The sequence below is a fragment of the Branchiostoma floridae genome, chromosome 6 (genome assembly GCF_000003815.2).
Source record: "Branchiostoma floridae strain S238N-H82 chromosome 6, Bfl_VNyyK, whole genome shotgun sequence".
In the NCBI taxonomy this organism is placed as follows: Eukaryota; Metazoa; Chordata; class Leptocardii; order Amphioxiformes; family Branchiostomatidae; genus Branchiostoma; species Branchiostoma floridae.
The window spans coordinates 4,347,907-4,367,657 of record NC_049984.1 but is presented as its reverse complement, the minus strand read 5'-3'; the positions used below and the strand labels follow the sequence as shown (position 1 = coordinate 4,367,657).

The 19,751-nt window shown below is 38.8% G+C and overlaps 1 protein-coding gene across 6 annotated transcripts in view; it reads left to right on the top strand.

The window, feature by feature from the left end:
- The window catches only part of LOC118417241 (TOX high mobility group box family member 3-like), a 91,105-nt gene extending 73,449 nt beyond the window's left edge, over window positions 1-17,656 (top strand). For 5 of the 6 annotated variants that reach the window (XM_035822715.1, XM_035822717.1, XM_035822714.1 and 2 more), the window contains 7 exons: window positions 12,323-12,506; window positions 12,833-13,203; window positions 13,580-13,747; window positions 14,324-14,500; window positions 14,945-15,136; window positions 15,488-15,621; window positions 16,475-16,603. In XM_035822715.1, coding sequence (XP_035678608.1) covers window positions 12,323-12,506; window positions 12,833-13,203; window positions 13,580-13,747; window positions 14,324-14,500; window positions 14,945-15,136; window positions 15,488-15,621; window positions 16,475-16,535 — 1,287 coding nt within the window. In that variant the 3' untranslated portion in view covers window positions 16,536-16,603. Of the gene's footprint in view, window positions 1-12,322; window positions 12,507-12,832; window positions 13,204-13,579; window positions 13,748-14,323; window positions 14,501-14,944; window positions 15,137-15,487; window positions 15,622-16,474 lie in introns of all 6 variants that reach the window. The other variant, XM_035822712.1, reaches the window with a different exon arrangement.
- Window positions 17,657-19,751: the final 2,095 nt, after the last annotated feature.

Sequence of the window (19,751 nt, the reverse complement as noted above, 5' to 3'; positions counted from 1 at the left end):
ACTTGTATACACTGCAAGGAGATAGGTTTCAGGAAAGGACCTGGCATCTTAAAGTACACAATGTATGTTCTTGGGCTATACTAAGTATGTTATGTTTTTCTAACTGAAATACTTGAGTGTTTGGTGACAGTTTTGGGCTAAGTTTAGTACCAAATTTGTTGTGTTAAAATTCTTTTTAGCCATAACAGTATAGTATACCTGTCCCAGGCCGGACAGAATTATATGATAGCTCAATCCCATGTACAACATAGGCCAGCTTATTGTCTTGGATTTTTGATTTATTGATAGCTACATTCACACACAGGAGAAAATAGAATTAGTGAATCATCAGATTAAGATGGAGCTGAAAAAATAGATTGGGAATCTAGCTTGCATTCACACCTTACAACATATGGCATGAAAGATGAACAGATGAATCGTTTGAGGTCTGACTCAAAGCTTCTTTTTTTGTGCTGCACTCTTGTATACCCCAACTACATGTATAGCAAGTTCCTATCATACTCGGAGAATCTTAAAGAATGGTTCCGCTAGGAAATAAATATGCATCGGGGGCTCTTTGGAATCTCTCCCTCTCCATAAGGGATGGGGTGTCGGATAAAAGGTTGTAACCTTAAACTTAATGCATATATTGCACCTCCTGGCCGTAAAGACGCATCCTTTGAAAATGTCCCCGCAATTGGAAAGGGCAAGGAGTCAAGGTGATGGCACGTTATTAGGACATGAAAGCCCCCTCCTAATGAGGCTCTCCCAGCTTTTGATTTGGTGCAGGCTCGGCCGTGTGAAGTCTTAAGACTGGTTCTTGGCGATTTCTGTACAAATTGCTCCCGGGTATGCTGAGTGCGGTGTTATTTGTTACTGAAAAAGGCAATATTTTCGGTCAATTTTTGCATATCTGTGTGCATTTTTGTTGGAATTTGCTCTGGGTTGGAAGAAATGGGGTTTGATTTACAGCCAAAAAAGCATGATGAAGTATACAGGAGTTTTATGTCACCTTTTCGATCGAATTTGCTTGTGGTTACATCAAATGTGGTGGATTTTACGATCAAAAATGTATGTTATGGTATTACATGTAATACTACAATGTATATACACCAAAATGTTTATGGCCATCATTAACACGTCATGTTTCTGTCCATTTCTGTCACAAATTTTTGCTCAGGCACACCAAATGTGTAATGATTACAGTATTTACGACTGAAAAATCATGCCAGAGTATAGAATAAAATATTTTCGTTCATCATATATAGGCATGTTTGTGCTTTAATCTTTTTATGAATGTGCTCCCAGGCTCACCAAATGAGGCGTGATTTACAACCAAAAAAGCATGTCAGAGTATACAATGAACTGTTTTCGGCCATCATTTACGCGAGTTTTATGCCCGTCCTTAGAACGCCTTTTCTTCCGTGCCAAGTACATTTCAGGAGAGAGAGAAAGGGGCTATTGTTAACTGTTATCGCTTTACGGGCTCCCATCCACTGCTTACTGAGTACATGGAGTGATAAACCTTTATTGATCCGTTTTAGCAGGCTTTAGTGAATGTGGGTATCATGTGCCATCTTTTGTAATGGTGATGGCTCTTCCTCTTTCTTCTCCTACAGAGTATAAGGCCATAGATATAAAAGAGGCACCGCAATAATGATCGGGTAAATGTTTCAGGGCTACGAAAACTGGGTCCATACATTATGCACTTGTGTGCACCTAAAACTGGAGCTGTGTGCCATATATGAATGAATTAACTTTATTGCAGTGACCATTGTACACGGAAGAATGTATGGCAGCAACTATTTTACAGAGTACAAAGTAAAGGAATAGGGTTAAAATTAACATCCTAATTACTATAACATTAAGGGCTAGCATAAGTCTTGATATCATGTTTCAATCAAATGGGGTTTAATCATATACATGAGTGTCGGTATTTTTTCTCGTAACAAAGCAGTCCTTTTATATGTTTGCCTATTTTTGCAATGTGGGAGTTGAGTATTGCAATTGAGTATATGTTCAAATCTGGCCTTGGCATCAAGTCTCTTGAAATCTGATGTACTTGAATCGAGTGATTTGAAGAACTTCTGACGTAAAATACTGCATCTAGAACAATCCATGACGAATATCGTTCCATGGGTATTGTGCACCTAGATTGTGCACAGTGTATTCTTGACAATACATTTCAAGTGCCATAAAAAAAAACACTTAAACCCTTGTTGTATCTTGTTTCAAATATTTCAGTTAGGTATCATAGAATTTCTTTTCATCTATTTCGTGTTGACGTGCACTCAAAAGTTTTCCTGAACTAAGTTTGAACTGGTACATCAGTACTAGTGCAACCTACTCCCATAAAGGAATTTCGAGCTGTTGGTTGTTTGATCAGGCTTGCCATGAGAGTATACATGTTGGCAGGAAACAAGAGTTTATAGTTTGAGAAATATGATGTGTGTGAGCTCTGTAACAGATTGAAACACAAAGGGTCCCATGACGAGGATGCATCGCGGTGATTGAAAGTCTCGCGCCGAGATCCTGTCTCTAATTGCTTCCCCGCCGAGCGCGATTTTACCGTACCCGGCTCTCCGAGGGTACTGTAATAATCTTAATGACATATCTAACATAAGGTGTGATTCAGATGCCATGTGCATAACCTGATCCCCCCATATTTTAAACACAGTACGGAATGAGTATACGCTTTAACTTGAAGCCCGGGACGATTCCCCAGAGGTCAGGAGAGTCTAAGTGGGCTCGGAATTTAAGGCATGCATTTGTGCTGTTAATGTGGATATCCTGGCGAAGCGGTAAATCTTCTCCCCTTATAATGGAGACACTAATAAATTTCGGCTTCAAAGGCAGGGGCTATAAACAAGATAAATCTTGGCCCAATAATCCATTAGAGTGTGTTGATGGGAAGAAGATAGTGTTCGTTCTCTGCCTTTGAACGTAATCCAATAATGGGGCGCGTATCTCACCATCGCAGATGGCTCGGCGGGGAAAGTGCGCGGAAGTTGCTGCTTCATTTCTTTCTCATTCTTCTCGGAGAAGTGCTCTTTGTATTCCATCACGGACACAAAGGACATGCTGGCTGCCGTCCAATGTTAGATAAGTTTCTCGATCGAGTAAGTTTGTCTCCAGGACCCGTCCCTCTGTCCTGGGACAGAAACTTGCTTGCTGGGACAGAGAAAAATTCCATTACATCTGTCAAGAAAATCTATATGACAGAAAATGGATGAAAATTATATATTGTTTATTTTTTCTTCTCACTTTACACAGTACAGAATGGCAGGGCCAATTGACACTGAATTGCACTGTCGTGTTACATTTGTTAAAATCGAAGACAGTTATTAAAACAATGTTAGCACATCAGCTGATATTGCACGTTTGCGAATATTGCACACAGTATTTACGTATATTGCACACAATTGCTTAACAATAACAGTGACAAATTGAGCTAAAAATACAACAAGGTTGACTTCGAAGGTAATGAATAGTTTTTCTAAGTTCTCTTATAAAACAGATTGTCACAGTTTTGCAAGCTTAAATTGACTTATTAAACAATGAAAATTGATAGAGAGCAATGAGTGGGACGGATAGAAAATTAAAGTTGGCTGAAGCTTTTTGTGACATTGTCAACTTGTCTCTGGACCTTAATGCACCGCACGTGTCCAACTGAGAGCCTTGTGAAAAATGTCAGCAAGCTTCTCTAAGTGAAAGGGGCATGATCCAGATAGCCGTAAAGAATGTTTATCACGCCTAGTTGAATTGTAAGTGTATTATGGTCAGAATCATGTTGATCTTTTAGTTTGGTTTGGTTTGGTTTGGTTTGGTTTGGTTTGGTTTGGTTTGGTTTGGTTTGGTTTGGTTTGGTTATGCAGATGTCCCTTAGTGACTGATATGTCACTATTCTTCCTGGAGTCCGGGTGATTTGTAGAGAATCACCAATTCTAGACGGAAGGATCTCTCAAGCACACTTAGATTTGCCATTAATTTTAATGATTTTTCTTTTTCTTAGAATAGAAAAGGGCTTGGAAGGACTTGCAATAACAACTTAAGAACTTGTCTTCACTTGCATACTGGTTCTCGACTTTGACAGTTGTTTCAACATCGAAAGTTTTCTTAAAAGTTAACAGTTTATTACAAAAAAATATGTCAGTTTTTTTTAATGATTTGAAGAGATAGATTTTTTTCTTGTCTGTTAATGATATACATGTATAAGTAATATGTGTATGTGTATAAGGTTCTTTTATTGAGACATATTCAACAGCAGGCATTTGACATACAAAGTAAATGATGGTGACTCCAGTAACAGACTCCTGAAAGCTACTGCATTAGCCTTAACACAGCAGTAAAGTTACGGTGAGCTTTCATTATTGATGAGAATAGGACCTCCAACGTCCTTCATAAAACGTTGACTTCAGTGTCAACGGCCTAAATGGCGTCGCTTGTCTGAGATTTCAAATGTATCATTTTTGCAAAGTGATGGGCTAAAACAGAATTCTCAGTGCTTGTTGGTAATTAGGAAGATCGGGTGTTGATGGCTTGAAGCCACATACTAAAATGTGCTTGAAACACTGTGACACTAATTGAAGAAAACAGAGTTGGTACTGGGAACAACTGTGTTGAGACAGTTTCGCATGCTGATAATGATCTCGGTGACAAGTTACTAACAACATTGTCAGTCTGCATGAAAGTTCATCTGCGTCCACTTGGTAATATATTATTACATTTACAAAGAAGACTGAGTACGTATGATATATCTACAGTCAAAAATAAACAGTGAGCCCAATTTTTAGATTTAGAAAATGTAGTTTAATCTTAAACATTGTCAATGGTGGAAAAAATTTCCATACAAAAAACATATGGTTCAAACAACAACTTGCCATTTATGGTTATTGTTTTCATGATCTTTGAATATATCAATTAAATGAGTAGAAAGTCAAATTATTTGAATATTGAACAGTTGAGTTGCAAATAAGTCTATTGAAACATGTTGTCTATTGATAGGAATCTCAATAATGGCTGTCAACATTGTCAATTACAGAAATGAAATATTTGTTTAAAAGAGAAAAAATGAAAGAATAATATGGTCGAAACATCAGCTGCCATTTTATGCATGTTAAGTTATTTTCGTCATCTTTGAACGCAGATGAATGATTAGAAATTCAATATGTTTGAATAGTGAACAGTTAAAGTCAAGGTTAGATAAGAGTTGGAGAACAAGCAGGACAAGTAAATCAGAATCTGTCCTGCATGTATGTTAAGTTATTTTCGTCATCTTTGAACATGAATGATTAGAACATAAAACATAAATGATTAGAAATTCAATATGTTTGAATATTGAACAGTTAAAGTCAAGGTTAGATCAGAGTTGGAGAACAAATAGGACAAGTAAATCAGAATCTGTCCTGCATGTATGTTAAGTCATTTTCGTCATCTTTGAACAGAAGTGATTAGAACATAAAACATAAATGATTAGAAATTCAATATGTTTGAATATTGAACACATTAAAGTCAAAGTTAGATGAAAGGTGGAGAACAAATAGGACAAGTAAATCAGAATCTGTCCCGTCCTCTACATCTGATACTGCCCTTGACCTTCGATACCCCAGAGTGACTGTGTATTTTAGCTTAGGCAGTCTGCAAGCACTTATTCTCCTACCCAAGCCATTACACATAATTGTTGGCTTAAGCAAAGTCAGCGTGTAATTTTAGAAAGAGACCTTCAAAGGAGCGGAGTTATATAAGGCTCATGACATTTCTATCGTTGATTTTAAAAGCCTGGGTTTTATATAACATGTAATTTCAGGAGGGACAATCAAATCAAATTTCGTCTAGTGCGACCTTTGTTGTCAGTAAATCTTATGACCTTTACAGTGATGTTATACTTATCGCACCCTTTTTGAAAGTCAGAGATTCTCAGACAGATTTCTCCCAGTCCTACTTAAATGCTATATAATGTTTCATAGACTAAGAACTACCTGTTCTCATGTATGACAAATTGTTAATATATAATTATTCTAGTATTACTTTTTTGTAGACTGCGCTTACTACTTACTGCAGGTTGAATGTACAAAAGAACGAATTCTCTGATAAAACCCTGATATACTTAAATTCACCTGTTCCCAGAAAGAAATTCCTTGCTTGGTAACAGCTTAATATACAAGTCCTATATTCACCTGTGTTTATGTATAATATTTTGTTTTGAGATAGAATATTGCATAGTATTACTTACAGACTGTGGTTACTACAATAGGTTGAGTTTACAGAAGAAATAAATCCCTAGTAATAGTAATATACCAGTCCTATATTCACCTGTTTTCATGTATGACATCTTGTTCTGAATATTGCATAGTTTTACTTGCAGACTGCGGTTACTACTGTAACAGTAGATTGAGTGTACAAAAGAAAGAATTTGTCGATAACAGCCTAATACACTAATATTTCATGTACGTATCCGATGTGACTGGAAGTTATTTTCCATATCCTACACGGGATTCTTTGCTAACGTTAGATAAGTCGAGCTGAAATCTATTGACCTTGCCGCTTCCATCCCGATAGGCACGACATCAAAGTAATTTCTTACTCCATTCATCAAAGGACTCACACTGGTAGATAAAAGCACATTGTGCATATCATATAATAGAAAGGAGTTGTCCGCTAAGCTGGACAAATGTGTTTTCATACTCGGGTCGACATCCAGGCATAATTGTAAAAAATGGCCCGTCCAGATCTGCAAAACTTTGTGGGTTAGCGTTCCCGTATGAAAAGCTGCTGCATTATGGGACAGTCAATACAAATATGGCTGCTTGAATTAATTCAAGGCAATGCTTCTTTTTTTCAAAGTTTGAACATTTGTTCCATGTTGAAAAAGACAAACTGATCATAATGTTTATCTGTGAATAATTCAGTAGCGTTTATGAATCTGATGAGCCCAATATATCCTGATCGTAAAATTTGTTTTTTTTCTCCTTTACTAATTTTTTGCCTAATTAATGATGCTAAATATGAATGATTCTACAGGTCATTTTTTTTTAAATACACAGTTTCAATTGCAACATATCAAGGGTTGTATCTTTCAAATGTTCACATTATTGTTTTTTTTCCTGTTTTTGATTAATGTCTTAATAGCTATTTCCTGAAACGACAAAAAAAGGTTGTTTGAGTACATGTATGTGTCGGAGTATTAAATTACATAAGGCCATAAACGTGTTGATTTCGTGTTTGTTAAGTTTCGTTTCTGTTTGCATATTACACCCACCACCCGTATAACAGATGGCACGGTCTGAATCATTGCACTTAAGGTAATTGAAAGATTGATTGTGGAATTCTCGTGTCAAAGTCGGTCATTCAAAATGGACATCAAATGAGTTAATGGTAGATATATGGGCTAAGCTTCATATTATTTTCTTCTGAGAGTGAAAAAAAATTCTATAGTTTGAACTTCTAAGCCAGGGTCAATATAAGAATAAAAGGGGAAACTCAAAGCATAGGAATAATTGTGCTTTGATATGCAATAAGAGTAGGTGAGTTTTAAAAAGAAATTTCAAAGAATTATAAAAAAATAATTTTATGCATATGGGCTACACTTTGTCTTAAAAGTTCATGAGTCTCTGTTGAAAATGCATGTTTTAGGGGGGCAATTTCTAAAATGAATATGTTCAAATTTGATACAATATTTTGTTATGTAACCTCAATATACAATTTTCACAACGTAGGATTTAAGATTTATTCCCGGTAGTCCATTTTTAGCTCCCTTTTTGTTCCTATTTTAAGAACCTTTTTTCAGTTCAATCTTCAGTGTCACGAGTCCATTATACAAGGTGGAATTGGATTTTGTAGAAGAATATGAAGAGATGCTATTGTAGTTTGTTCTGAACAATGTCCTTTGGTCTTCAGATGTGATTTTATTTCAAATCTCTGACTGAAAATAGAAAATAAATCACTATATTCCTGGAGCCAAAATGGTCCTTAAGTTTCTTTGAGTGTTGCAAGAATGGCAAAAAGCACTATATAGTAAGAGACCATAAAGACACATAGGTTACCATTTGCATTCCGAGCAAGCCGTTTCACGATACCCTGCCCTTGGAAAAGTCATTTAAACGTAGTGCAAAATGCAAAACCCCCGTCATAAAACCCTCTCTATTTATAGCGCTCGCATTTGAGCCTGTCCCGAGAAGAAAATTTGTCTTGACATTTTATTGAGCGGCTACGACAATACGCGTACACGTATAAGTATCTAGTGACGTTGCCGTAAAAGCATGGGAGAAAAGAAACCAGGAGTTACGGTGACGGGAACCATATTGTAAGGCGACAGTAAAACCTGCACCCGGGCAGTGATTTTTATTAGAGCTGGCCTTTCAGGAGGGTTATGGGATGGACTGAAGCTAAGGGACCCGATAATGAACTGCCAGTTAGATTTGACAAATGGGGGCGAATAATTGCATCCCCATCAAGGGCTGGATGATGGATTGCGGATAAGTAATAAATACCTGAATGGCCAAATACATAACTGTAACACTCCAGCCAAATTCGGGGGCTCTCTTCCTCCACACACAACCTGTTTGTGAGAAAAATACATGTTTGTATATAATGGATAGTTGTATGATGATCATGATGAATATTAGGACTACCATTTTGAGGGGTTAGAAGTAGCGAATCATGTGGTATCAGTGTGCTATTTGTTAGGCATGACAAATACAGGTCAGACCAGAGCCAGCTCCAGTGCTCTTGACTCATCATCAGCCGGTAACTAGTTTTGAATTTCATCAGAGTTGACCCAGGATTTGTACATAATCTTGCACATAACAACAGAGAAACGGTTTATTGTAAACACTTGAAAATGTTGTAAGGGTTGTAAAGTGATACTTTCGTTGCTCACCAAACAGATTGCTGTCGGATTACTGATAAGTGGTTCTACTTGGCAAAATACAGATGTTCAGCCAGGCCTAGTCTCAGCCAGGGAAAGGCCTGTCAAGTGGCTCTAACTCTTTCAGGGGACCATCCGTTATTCACTTTTACTGGGGCCAGAAAGTTAAGGGATGTTTCATTATCATTCAGTCAGGTGGTGCTGTTCATACGATCTCGTTGAAACGATTGGCACCAATTACTGATAATTACTGCTTCTAAATATTGCCAAACTTCTATTTATTATAATAAAGATATTATCAAGATAGCAATTATTATAACTATTTACTTATACATTCTGTAATTATCATCCAAAATTACATCTAGATATGTGACTGGGCATTTGTTAGGTTTAAAAATCACCTTCATTTTCTTCAAAACCAACACAAACTCTTGGATATGATGTGTGGCCACCAATGTTATGTCACAAGAATAATATAATGTTTTATACATGCATATTAAAAGCCATCTTAAGTTTGATCCGCTAAAGTTGAGTGTACAAATGAGTAGAAATTAAGAAGATAATTCAATGACATAACAAGAAATAATTGTAAACAATAGGATGAACCCTAATCAATCCATTATGCCAGTAGATTCTGCAAATTTGAGTTACTAAGAGGAAAATATGGCTTTGACAGCAACCAAGATGTAGTCTGTTACATTTTCATATCACGCCAGTTTTATTTTCTGGCCACGAGGATGGAGAAAGAACGGCCAATCCTCTCCGAAACTCCCCTGGGTGAAAAAACCCTGTGTAATAATAGCACTTGATGAGTAATGATAAGGATTTGATTATTTTTCCTTTCCATTTTGAGTTCAATTTCCCAGATAATCTCCTTGCAGGGGAGTTTCTTAGATGGTAATCCCGCTCGTTTTCCTTTGTGGCTGAGTGGTAATTTGTATTTGTCGCCGGTAAAATCAGAAGTGGGAGAGGTCGTTATGTACCGTTCCTCCGCACTGATAGGAAATTTTGTCCCGTGATGTTGCGGAGCCTCGAACGTTCTTGTGTTCACCTTGAGAAGTGTGTGCGGGTTATTACGGCGTTTTTTTATGTACACAAGGAGCCTACTTTGTCGCGTGTTTTGCAATCTAATTACTGGTTCTTATTGGCTTATTAAATTGCTGTTCAATTGCCCAAATGGTGCCTGTTATTTTCCATCACTTTGCTGCTGGATGTCGGTAATTTAATGAGGCGGTTTCAAGGAAAAGCCGGGTTTGCACAATCGTGCTGAAACGGAAACGAGCCATCTTAAGTTTTAAAGGCTGTGTGTGTAAAGTTAACTGCTCTGCAAAATGATGCTTGTGAAATGAAAATGACTCCAGTAAAAGTTTGCTCCGCATAAAAGTTTAATAACACTGCCTATAGAAGAACACTGGCGTGATTTGTGGTGCTTGTCGCGGGAAATGTGACACAACACATGTCAACCTGTCACCCGAAATGAAATTACTTGATTCAAATGTCATATCGGCAAAATAATTGGAACGCGTTATTTATGAGCCCCATCCACGAAGGCATTTTACGGCCAGGCATTTCTCTCCAGTAGTCATTACTTCAGAGTAAACACCTCGCTGAGAACTAAGTCAGACACTGTGTAAGTCTGAAATAACAAGCAGTCTGGGTGCACGAAATAACATCGAAATTTATGGGGCAGAAGTTGAAGCAGAATCGCATCAAATGGGTTCTTTTGAAGACGAATAGCTCCCTCCCCTGGGTGAGATATTAATAATGAACAGTAGGAATATGGCAAAATGAGATTGGGGATATTGCCTTGTAACTCTAGGTTTGTGTCCACGAGGGAGCTATAACATGTCCATATTGCTGTTTTGAAGAATGTATGATTTAAGCAGGGTGCTGCGCGCTGATCTACGCTGGCTCTACCCTCTCTCCGGTCTATGATGATATCGTGTTAGGATTACCCCACATTGCGCTCGTCAAATCCAGACTTTCGGGTTGTGGCTCTATAAAAAAACAGCCGGGATCACAACGATTTGTTAGCATTATTCCGCGACAAGGCATTTAGCCGCCCTAATTTTTATGTACTCATGCATTACATACAGTCCATACAGCCCATATCTGTGCACACATGATTTTGAGTGTACCAGTGTCAAACATATGCAAGCAATCAAGATCCATTACAATTTATATGTAACTATTTGGAGAGTTGAATAAAGATACAATGTTTATGTAGTCGGTAAAATATTTTTCACTTTTATTCTTTGTAATAATGAAAGCAGCGCTCTAGATAGAAGGGCAAGAGATAGAATTGACCTCACGATAGCTTTAAAGTTTGACATATTTTACGATGGACGTTTTACTGTTGTACGAGGCAGCGGCCATATTCTATCGGACCAGCCGTATTACACTCTCGAAACATATTGCTGGGGGATATAGTCACAGTGCAACATGAAATAATGCCATTTAAACATATCTTTCACTTTCTGCTATAAAAGGCCGTTTGGATATGACCCCGAAGGGCGAAGTGTCGTCTAAATGGACCAAGTGAAGCGTAGAGACATACTTTAGGGACAACATTTCTACATTTATAGCTGAAAAGGCAATATTCTCCTGCGATGGCCATATTGTTGCCATATGGTGGGTCACTTTATGAAATAAGATATTTTGTTATTGCCCATGTACATGACCTGGATGTTAAATTGCTGTGAAGGGAGGGGGGTTTGTTGTAAAAGGAAATCTGAATGTCAAAGTGCGGAATGTACATAAAAGAAAGCCATTGCATTGACAAGGGGCCATTACATTCGTAGTGGGTCAGAAGTCGTTTAATTGTGGTTTTCAAAATTGTCCATGGCACTGCAGTGACTGTGTGGTTTGGGTCCGGTGCCAAATAGATATATCATTCTGTAATTGTTTTGTTTCCCCTGTCTTTTCTTTTTATGTTTTTTGTGCCTTACATTTTCTCTGATTTGTTTAAGACATAATTCAGTTAATTTTTAGAGTGGTAAATAGATTATGCAGCAGCTGCAATAGGATAAAAGTAATGATGTTATTTGTTTACAGTATAAGTGAAGTCGTATCATGGGCATAGTTAGATTATTTCTGCACCGGTATTATATATTGCTAAACATTACTGTCCATTATGCTGAAAACCATCAACACACCACTCACAGGTAAACATTGCTGTCCCTGGTTCTGAATACCATCAACACGTAGCCAAACATACCTGTCCTTGGTGCTGAATACTATGCACACATAGCAAAATATACCTGTCCTCGGATATGACGTTAAATGGAGGTCCTGTGTTTGAGAAGAGCCACACCTTGAGCACATTGAAGAACCCACACTTATCGAGAGAGAAGGGGTCCTTCCCGGTGTGAGTGGGATATGCAGCTTGAACTGTTCTGTACAAACCGGGTATGCAATACAACCAAACAAAATATGAATATTTTTCTCAATCCTATTCTCTGTCTATTTTTGCCACAGACATTCCACACGCCGAGTTTTGGCGATGAAGAGTTCCAGATCCCGCCCATCACGCCCCCGCCGGCGTGCGAGTCGGACATGGTGGGAACGGCAAGGAGCTACAACGAGCCCACGCCACAGTTCCCTCCCCAGAACCTGGACATCCCCCCCATCACCCTGGCAGATGCACTGCACATGGAGGAAGGTAAACTTCAACTTTAACTTGTTATGTTAATCAGTGAAAAAGGCAGGTGATGCCATGTCGGTGCCCTCATTTGCATTTTTTTCAGAGAGTTAAAAGAAGTCTGTGTTTGTGTTTCCAATTCTTTCCAACCACATGAAATGGGGGAAGTTTGCCCTGTGTTGTTTTTTCAGGCATGAACACCACTTCCAGCAGTATGGGTAAGGTGGTGAAGTCTGCCATCTCTGATTGCCTGTTCTTGATTGTGTTTTTTCTGTGGGTCTTGGGATTGTAGGCAAAGCATTATTGGAAAAGGGGTGAAGTCTGATCACCCTGTATGTTTTTTCCAGGCATGAACACGACGTCCCGAGCCTTCCCCGCCACCTGCATGGGGTCCACAAACGTGCCTGACAGCTCCGTCGTCGCCATGACAACCAGACACTCCCCCATGGACATGGCCTTCGACCAGGCCTCCTCCTCCAGCCAGTCGACCTTCAACTCTGACCACATGGGTCACATGACCTCCAGCAGCCAATCGGCGTACGGGAACTCCCCGCTGACCACGATCAGCCAATCGACGTTGAGCGAGCAGCTGGGGTTGGACCAGGGCGCGTCATTCGGGGTGGGCGCGCCATCCCCAGGGTCGAAGTCCACGTCGCCGTCAGGGTCGCCGAACTCGGGAGATGGTCAGGACGAGAGCGACGATAACGTGCCACTAAAGGTAATTTCATCTATCTGTAAAGTCACAGCAAGCACATTGTATGGATGGCATCTTTTGTGCATGCAGACTCTATATCTGATGTAAGTGTGCGAAATAAAAATGAGTTGGACAAAAAAGCCCAAGATGCTTGAATTCTATTTTGAGACAATAAACATTGAAGCAGTCAACAAGTCATTTATTGCTGTATTCTGCAGACTAAAGACTCAGTCCAGTGTCTTTTGTAATTTGATCCTTCCAGCACTTCGAAGGTCTACCCCATGGCCTTCCTTGGCTTTTGAAACTCTTGGTATTTCCTGATACAAATGTGACAACTCATCTACAGTGGTGAGAATCAACAACAACAGTGAGTTTAACAGTCTGTATTGTTCATGTCCAGTTCCTAGCACAGGGTCTGAAGAGAGCGGCGGCAGCAGCAGCCACACAGGAGCCCGCGCCTGCCGCGCCCGCGCCCAAGAAGAGAACACCCAAGAAGAGAAGGAAGAAGGACCCCAACGAGCCACAGAAACCCGTGTCAGCTTACGCACTGTTCTTCAGAGATACACAGGTCTGTGTGCATTGTCCTCTTTATTCATTCGTTCATTTATTTGTTCATTTACTCATAAACTCATAAATGATTGAGTCATTCATTGGTCTGTTATACTATCCAGTTATGCAGTTTACTCATGAATCCATTCATCCATTCAAATACTCATTCATTCATCATTTCATTCCATCCTTCATTCCTGAGAGCCATACTCAGTGCAGTAATTGCTGAAATACATATACATTGTATACTATATTGTTAAAACTTGCAGACACTTAAACCAGATACCTTCAATTCAAGTCAATTGTAAAATCAATATAGCAAAACACTGCAAGAAATATGATGAGTTGTGTAGAATTGATGATTGGCATGCACATGTTCTGTAGTGGTATTCCTTGCAGGGAAAGTGTGCAGTTGCAATTTGGTGTTGAATCATTGTCACATATTTCTGGTGTTATTATATAAGGTTTCTTGCATGGCTAAGTTGGCATTTTGAGTTTCCATATAACAAATGAAGAAAGGACAGCTTTTGTACTGAATATTCTTTGATACCTGAGGATGAAAAATTTCTAAACGTTGATTTTTTTTCCTGGACAGGCCGCCATCAAGGGTCAGAATCCGAACGCGACGTTTGGCGAGGTGTCGAAGATCGTGGCGTCCATGTGGGACAGCCTGGGGGAGGAGCAGAAGCAGGTGTACAAGAAGAAGACGGAAGCAGCCAAGAAGGAATACCTGAAACAGCTGGCTGCGTACAGAGCGAGTCTCGTCTCACAGGTCAGTCTGGTCAGACTGCAGACTGGAGCAATCGTCGATTCCATGTTTCGATTCTTTGTTTCCCAGTGTGTCTGTGTTATATACAAATGTATTATGGTATGTGTTCTTATTTGTTTGAATGCATTTTCAGTAGAGTGGTAGGAAGTGCAAAGGTCAAACTTCAGAGTTCAGAGGTGGTAAAACTTGATGTTCATCAGACATGACCGTCCAGGTTATATGGGTCAAAGGAAGAAGCTACTATTTCATGAAATGTGTACCATACTCTTTCCTAAATGCTGAGTGCTAAGTGGTAAGCAGAGAAAGCAGCATGTGCCATTTTAAAAATATTTGGTATGACTCAACTTCGGATCAAACTCAGGACCTGCCGAGTGCAAGGCAAACTCACTTGGCCATTTTGCTTGTACTTTGGACATGTAAAACAACGAATGTCTCTTCCCCTTCCAGGCTGCAGTGGACCAGGCAGAGTCTGAGGAGGCCAAGAAGCAGAACAACATCTCCCTGTCCCACTCAGCGCTGAGAAACATCGCGCCCAAACCCAACATGTCGCCGCCGGCAAGCACGACGGTCGTGAGAACGTCTCCACCTCGACACATCATGCAGCAGTCCCCCCCTCACTCTCACCCAGCCTACACACAGGTAAGCACAGCTTGAAAGTACATCCGTGTTGGTAGAAATCAGCTGAACAAAATTGAATTGAGTTTCAAACACAAAAGTTTTGATGTCTTATGGTCTAAGTTCCAACTTGTCTTTGTATTGGAATAAGCAATCCACAGTTGTGTCAGGTTATGCCAGAGAAATGATTGTCTCTTCAAATGAATTGAGTTTCAAGCACAAAAGTTTTAATTTTTTTGACCGTTGAACTTGTCTCTTTGTCAAAGAATGAGCATTGCTTCTGTGATGTCACTGTAATGGACAGAAATTGTGTCTTAGAAGTGATTGTCTCATCAAAAGCTGTAACAAAGGTGCACTTCACTGTTGTGTCTCTAGATGGCGCCCCTCCAGACGCAGATGCACATGTCGAGACAGCAGTGCCTGCGACAGGGCTGCGAGAACTTCGCCATCGAGAGTCCTGACTGGGACAACGAGTACTGCAGCAACGAGTGTGTCGTCAGTCACTGCAGGTAACTATTCTTCGCTTATTCACTCACCACTCATTCACTCACACACTCACTCACCACTCACTCACTCACTCGCTCACTCTCGCTCGCTGGGGCAACGAGTACTGCAGCAACGAGTGTGTCATCAGTCACTGCAGGAAACCAGAGAGCCATTCTTAATGATTAACAGTTCTTCCAATTGAAAAATGGTTCTTCATGTGACATAGTATTTTTAAGAACCTGAGTGTTTGGCTCAGTACATTTAGGTTCTGAGTTAAATCCTCTGACAAGCTTTGATTCTTTGGCCTTTTCCTTACTCAGGCATGCGTCCATTAAGAGCATTTGGTTCAAAAGCAATAGGTCCTGGGTTAAATCCCCTGACATGCCCTGATGTTGTCGTCTCTCCTCACTTTGCGGCAAGTTTGTGCCCACCTGTCTGCATGGCTAATTCTTTGTCTGAAGTGAGGAAACACACGGATTTGGTGTGCCAACGTTAACATGACATTGCACATTGACAACAAAGATATCTTTTCCTTCCAAAAACTTTTTAAAAATGTAGCCCTGCAGTTTCTTACCACAGTAGATCTAGAGTGCAAGGCTAAGGTAATTTTTTGAGGGATTCATTTGGTTTTTAGGTGTTTTTATGCCTTTAACACAGTCATTAGCATTGGATATTTGATTGCAACCTGCAAATGATATTTCAGCATACAGTTGCCTGTTGATGTGTCATAGTGTCACTCTTTGTAATGTATACGTTAATTAAACTATCAGTAGTCAGATGATAATTCAAGACTCCAATATCTTAATGTTAGTATAAAAGGTCTGCATTAACCAAGTGTCTTATTTGTTTGTTTATTTGTTTGTTTGTTTACTACAGAGACGTGTTTACTGCCTGGGTGGCATCAAGAAATCAGACGCTGTCCACCTCCGTTAAGTGAGAAGACCCTACTACAGTTTTCACCAATCTTGGAGGAAAAATCACTCTTTTATCTAGAGCAAAAAAAAATCATAACTTTGTCTGAGCTATAAGAGAGGACCTAATTTTGTACTGAAAATGCCAAACAGAGACACTCTGCATTTGAAAACATGTTGTGATGTCGGTTATTTTGATTAAGATCACATGACCACTGCCAACCAATCAAAACCACTCTTTCATAATAGAGCAATCCCAACTTTGTCAGAAGCTGATATATTCATTTGCTGTAAGTTGCATCATTTCAGCACAGAATGTTCAATCGATATCGCATTGTACAATGTACAATGTCCACATTTTGATTGTAAATGATATTTGTTGTGGGGTATGTGAAAGTGAATGTTGGAATGTCGAAATATGGAAGTGGTTGTAAGTTTCATCAACTTCATATTTGTTATTATCATCATCTTTATCATTTCAAGTTGCAAGTTATGGTAAAGACCTAATAAACACAGTCTTTTCCCAACTGGCAGGTTAAATTATAACCAATTTCATTACTTTCCACCTGTATGTTTAATTTATGTTGTTTATGTCACAATTTGTTGTCCAGAATCTTCATGATATAAAAAAAAAACTTTTGAAACTTTCCATGTGTAAAATGCTGTAAAAAGTCTTTACAATTTCCTCTGTATTGAATGGCAATATGTAGATGGCTTTAGCTTGAAATAGTATTTGATAACTGGCTACAGTAATTATATGATTGTTGTTGACTGTGGCATCTATTCTCGATTATATATTTTGTGACAAATGACAGTCAGAAAAAAACAGACTATGTTTTGCAACTATCGGTCATTACTTCCCAAAATGTATATTCTCATATATATGGGCAGTACACTTCAGTTACTAATACATTGTATCTGTGCGTAGAAAGTATTAAGGAAACATACATTATGTACATGTGTGTTTTAATAAGTTAATTGTGCTTTTTACGGTAACAAAATATTGTGTAATACTTCAAAGTTGGTCTGACTTAATAGAAATACAGAGGGATACAATATTGGGACAAACAATATTGTATTTTTTCTACATGTATATTGAAAATATCATAGATTAGTATAAAAATTGCTGTAGAGTTGTAAAAGTAATTTTAAAAAATGGTCTGGCCTTGTAATGTTTTGGCTGTGATTCTAAATTGTATTTGACAAAGTTTGTAACAATCTTATGCCTTGAATGACTGTCTAAATCATGCCAAACAGAATGGAGAAATTGTGTGGAATAAGTCCTCTTCCTAGCAAGTTCCAACGTTACGGTAATGTCTTCTTCTTTTTTTATTCAAGAAATTTGTTGGCTTGAAAAGTTTCCCAAAATGTGTAGATATGTTGCTATTGCAATGATTTTTTTCTATTTTGTATATTTGTACTTTTTTATCATCATGGTACATGTACTGCTATTGTATAGAAATGTGATTGTTAAGCACAACTTGTCAATTCAGGGCTCAAATTGGTTAGACAAATGATGGTCTTTGCTTAGAGGTAATTGAATCATTTTGCTTTTTTGTGCTAGTTCAGATCGGAACCAGAGTGGTTCTGAACTTTTGAAGAAATTTGCATTACAAAATGTGAAAATTTGATCAAAAATGTTGTAATTGAATTGACAAAAGTCCTACATGAAAATTGTATATGAAAGCGCCCTGTATACTTCTTGTGTATACAATTTTTTTATAGATATTTGAGTGCATTGAAAATTTCTACTGGATCAAAAGCCAGCATTTCTTAAAGTAGAAAGAACTTCAGACCCAAAATACTTCTGAAGAAAGTCTTGCAAAAGATTCTACTAACCATAAAGCTACTGTAATCAGGTTGCTGCCTTCAGGGTTAACGTTGTGCCACTAGCAACACTATTCTGAGCCCTGTTTTGACATAAGTTCCTTGCTTGGTACCGGTCTACTCCGTGGTTTGATTATACAGAAAGTCGAAATGTCCTGTCTATCGAAAAGATTACTTTGATGCTTGAGAGGCATTAAAATAGAAAACCAGGCAGTGAGGATGAGGGTTGGCCAAATTGGCTCATACTTTTTGTGATTGGTATGTTGAACTATTGAACTATGAAAAACACTAAATTTAAAACCCTCCATCAGCCAGTTTACAGTATGGAGTTCTCTCCAAGATCCTCAAAAATCAAACAATGAAAATCTTGATAATTGCAATGGCTTCTCAGATAATTCTGATAAAAATATGAGATGACCTTACGTTTTATACAGTGGAAGCCAGTTAATTGCACGTCGGATAAACGCACACTTCGGTCAATTGCAAGGAATCCCCAAATCCCGTGGTGGTGCGGTCCAACTGGGTAACTTCGCATTATCGCACACGCCGGATAATTGCACGGAATTCACTGGCAAATTGGGTGTGCGATTAAGCGACTTCCATTGTATTGAGTATTTTATTTCTATCAAGAATGGGATTCCCATCTTTACAGACTAAAAGCTGAAGCGACCTCTGCCTGGTTTTCTCCTGCAATGACTCTTAAGAACATGTCTTGGGCTAAGGGAAGGAATCCTTAGTTTAAGACGAGCCTCCTTAAAGAAGTCTTTATCAATTGTACAGGTAAGAATTTCAAATTTCTTGACAGAACCATTATGAATGAACGTCAGCTAGTAAAGAATCGCTATTTTGTCCAGCTCTGTACCATGAAAATCATCTTTAAGCCATTTATCGATGCATCCAACTCATTTCTACTTAACATTTCTATTGTATCTTATTCCATTGTGATCTTATATATTCCACTAATGCTCATGATCATAGACTTAAGAGATTTTCCTCCTGTTGCTTCCACAGTGCTAACACTAACACCGAGCGCTCAGATTCAATACCGTAAGAATTGTCCGTGCCTACTGGTGAACACTGTATGGTGTCATTGTGAAACCAGTTGGAGAGATTCCAACTTGTACAATTTGTAGAATGTAAACTACGTATATATATATAAAATGAATGTCAGCCATTTGGATTCCTGGGTTTGATACAAGAAAAAAAATGTTGTGCGATATTTTCTCGTCCGAACCAATCTCTCCGCAGACGACTATTGATAGTTACCCACCGGCGGTTTGACCTTCATGTGACCTCAATATTGTAGATGTCGTAAAAGCCACGGCAACGACGGCGTGGGTATAATGGAAGTAATTTTTGTACATGTAGAAATGCGGTTGACTGGTTATACCAGTTCCAGCCCTTTATCTAGGTAC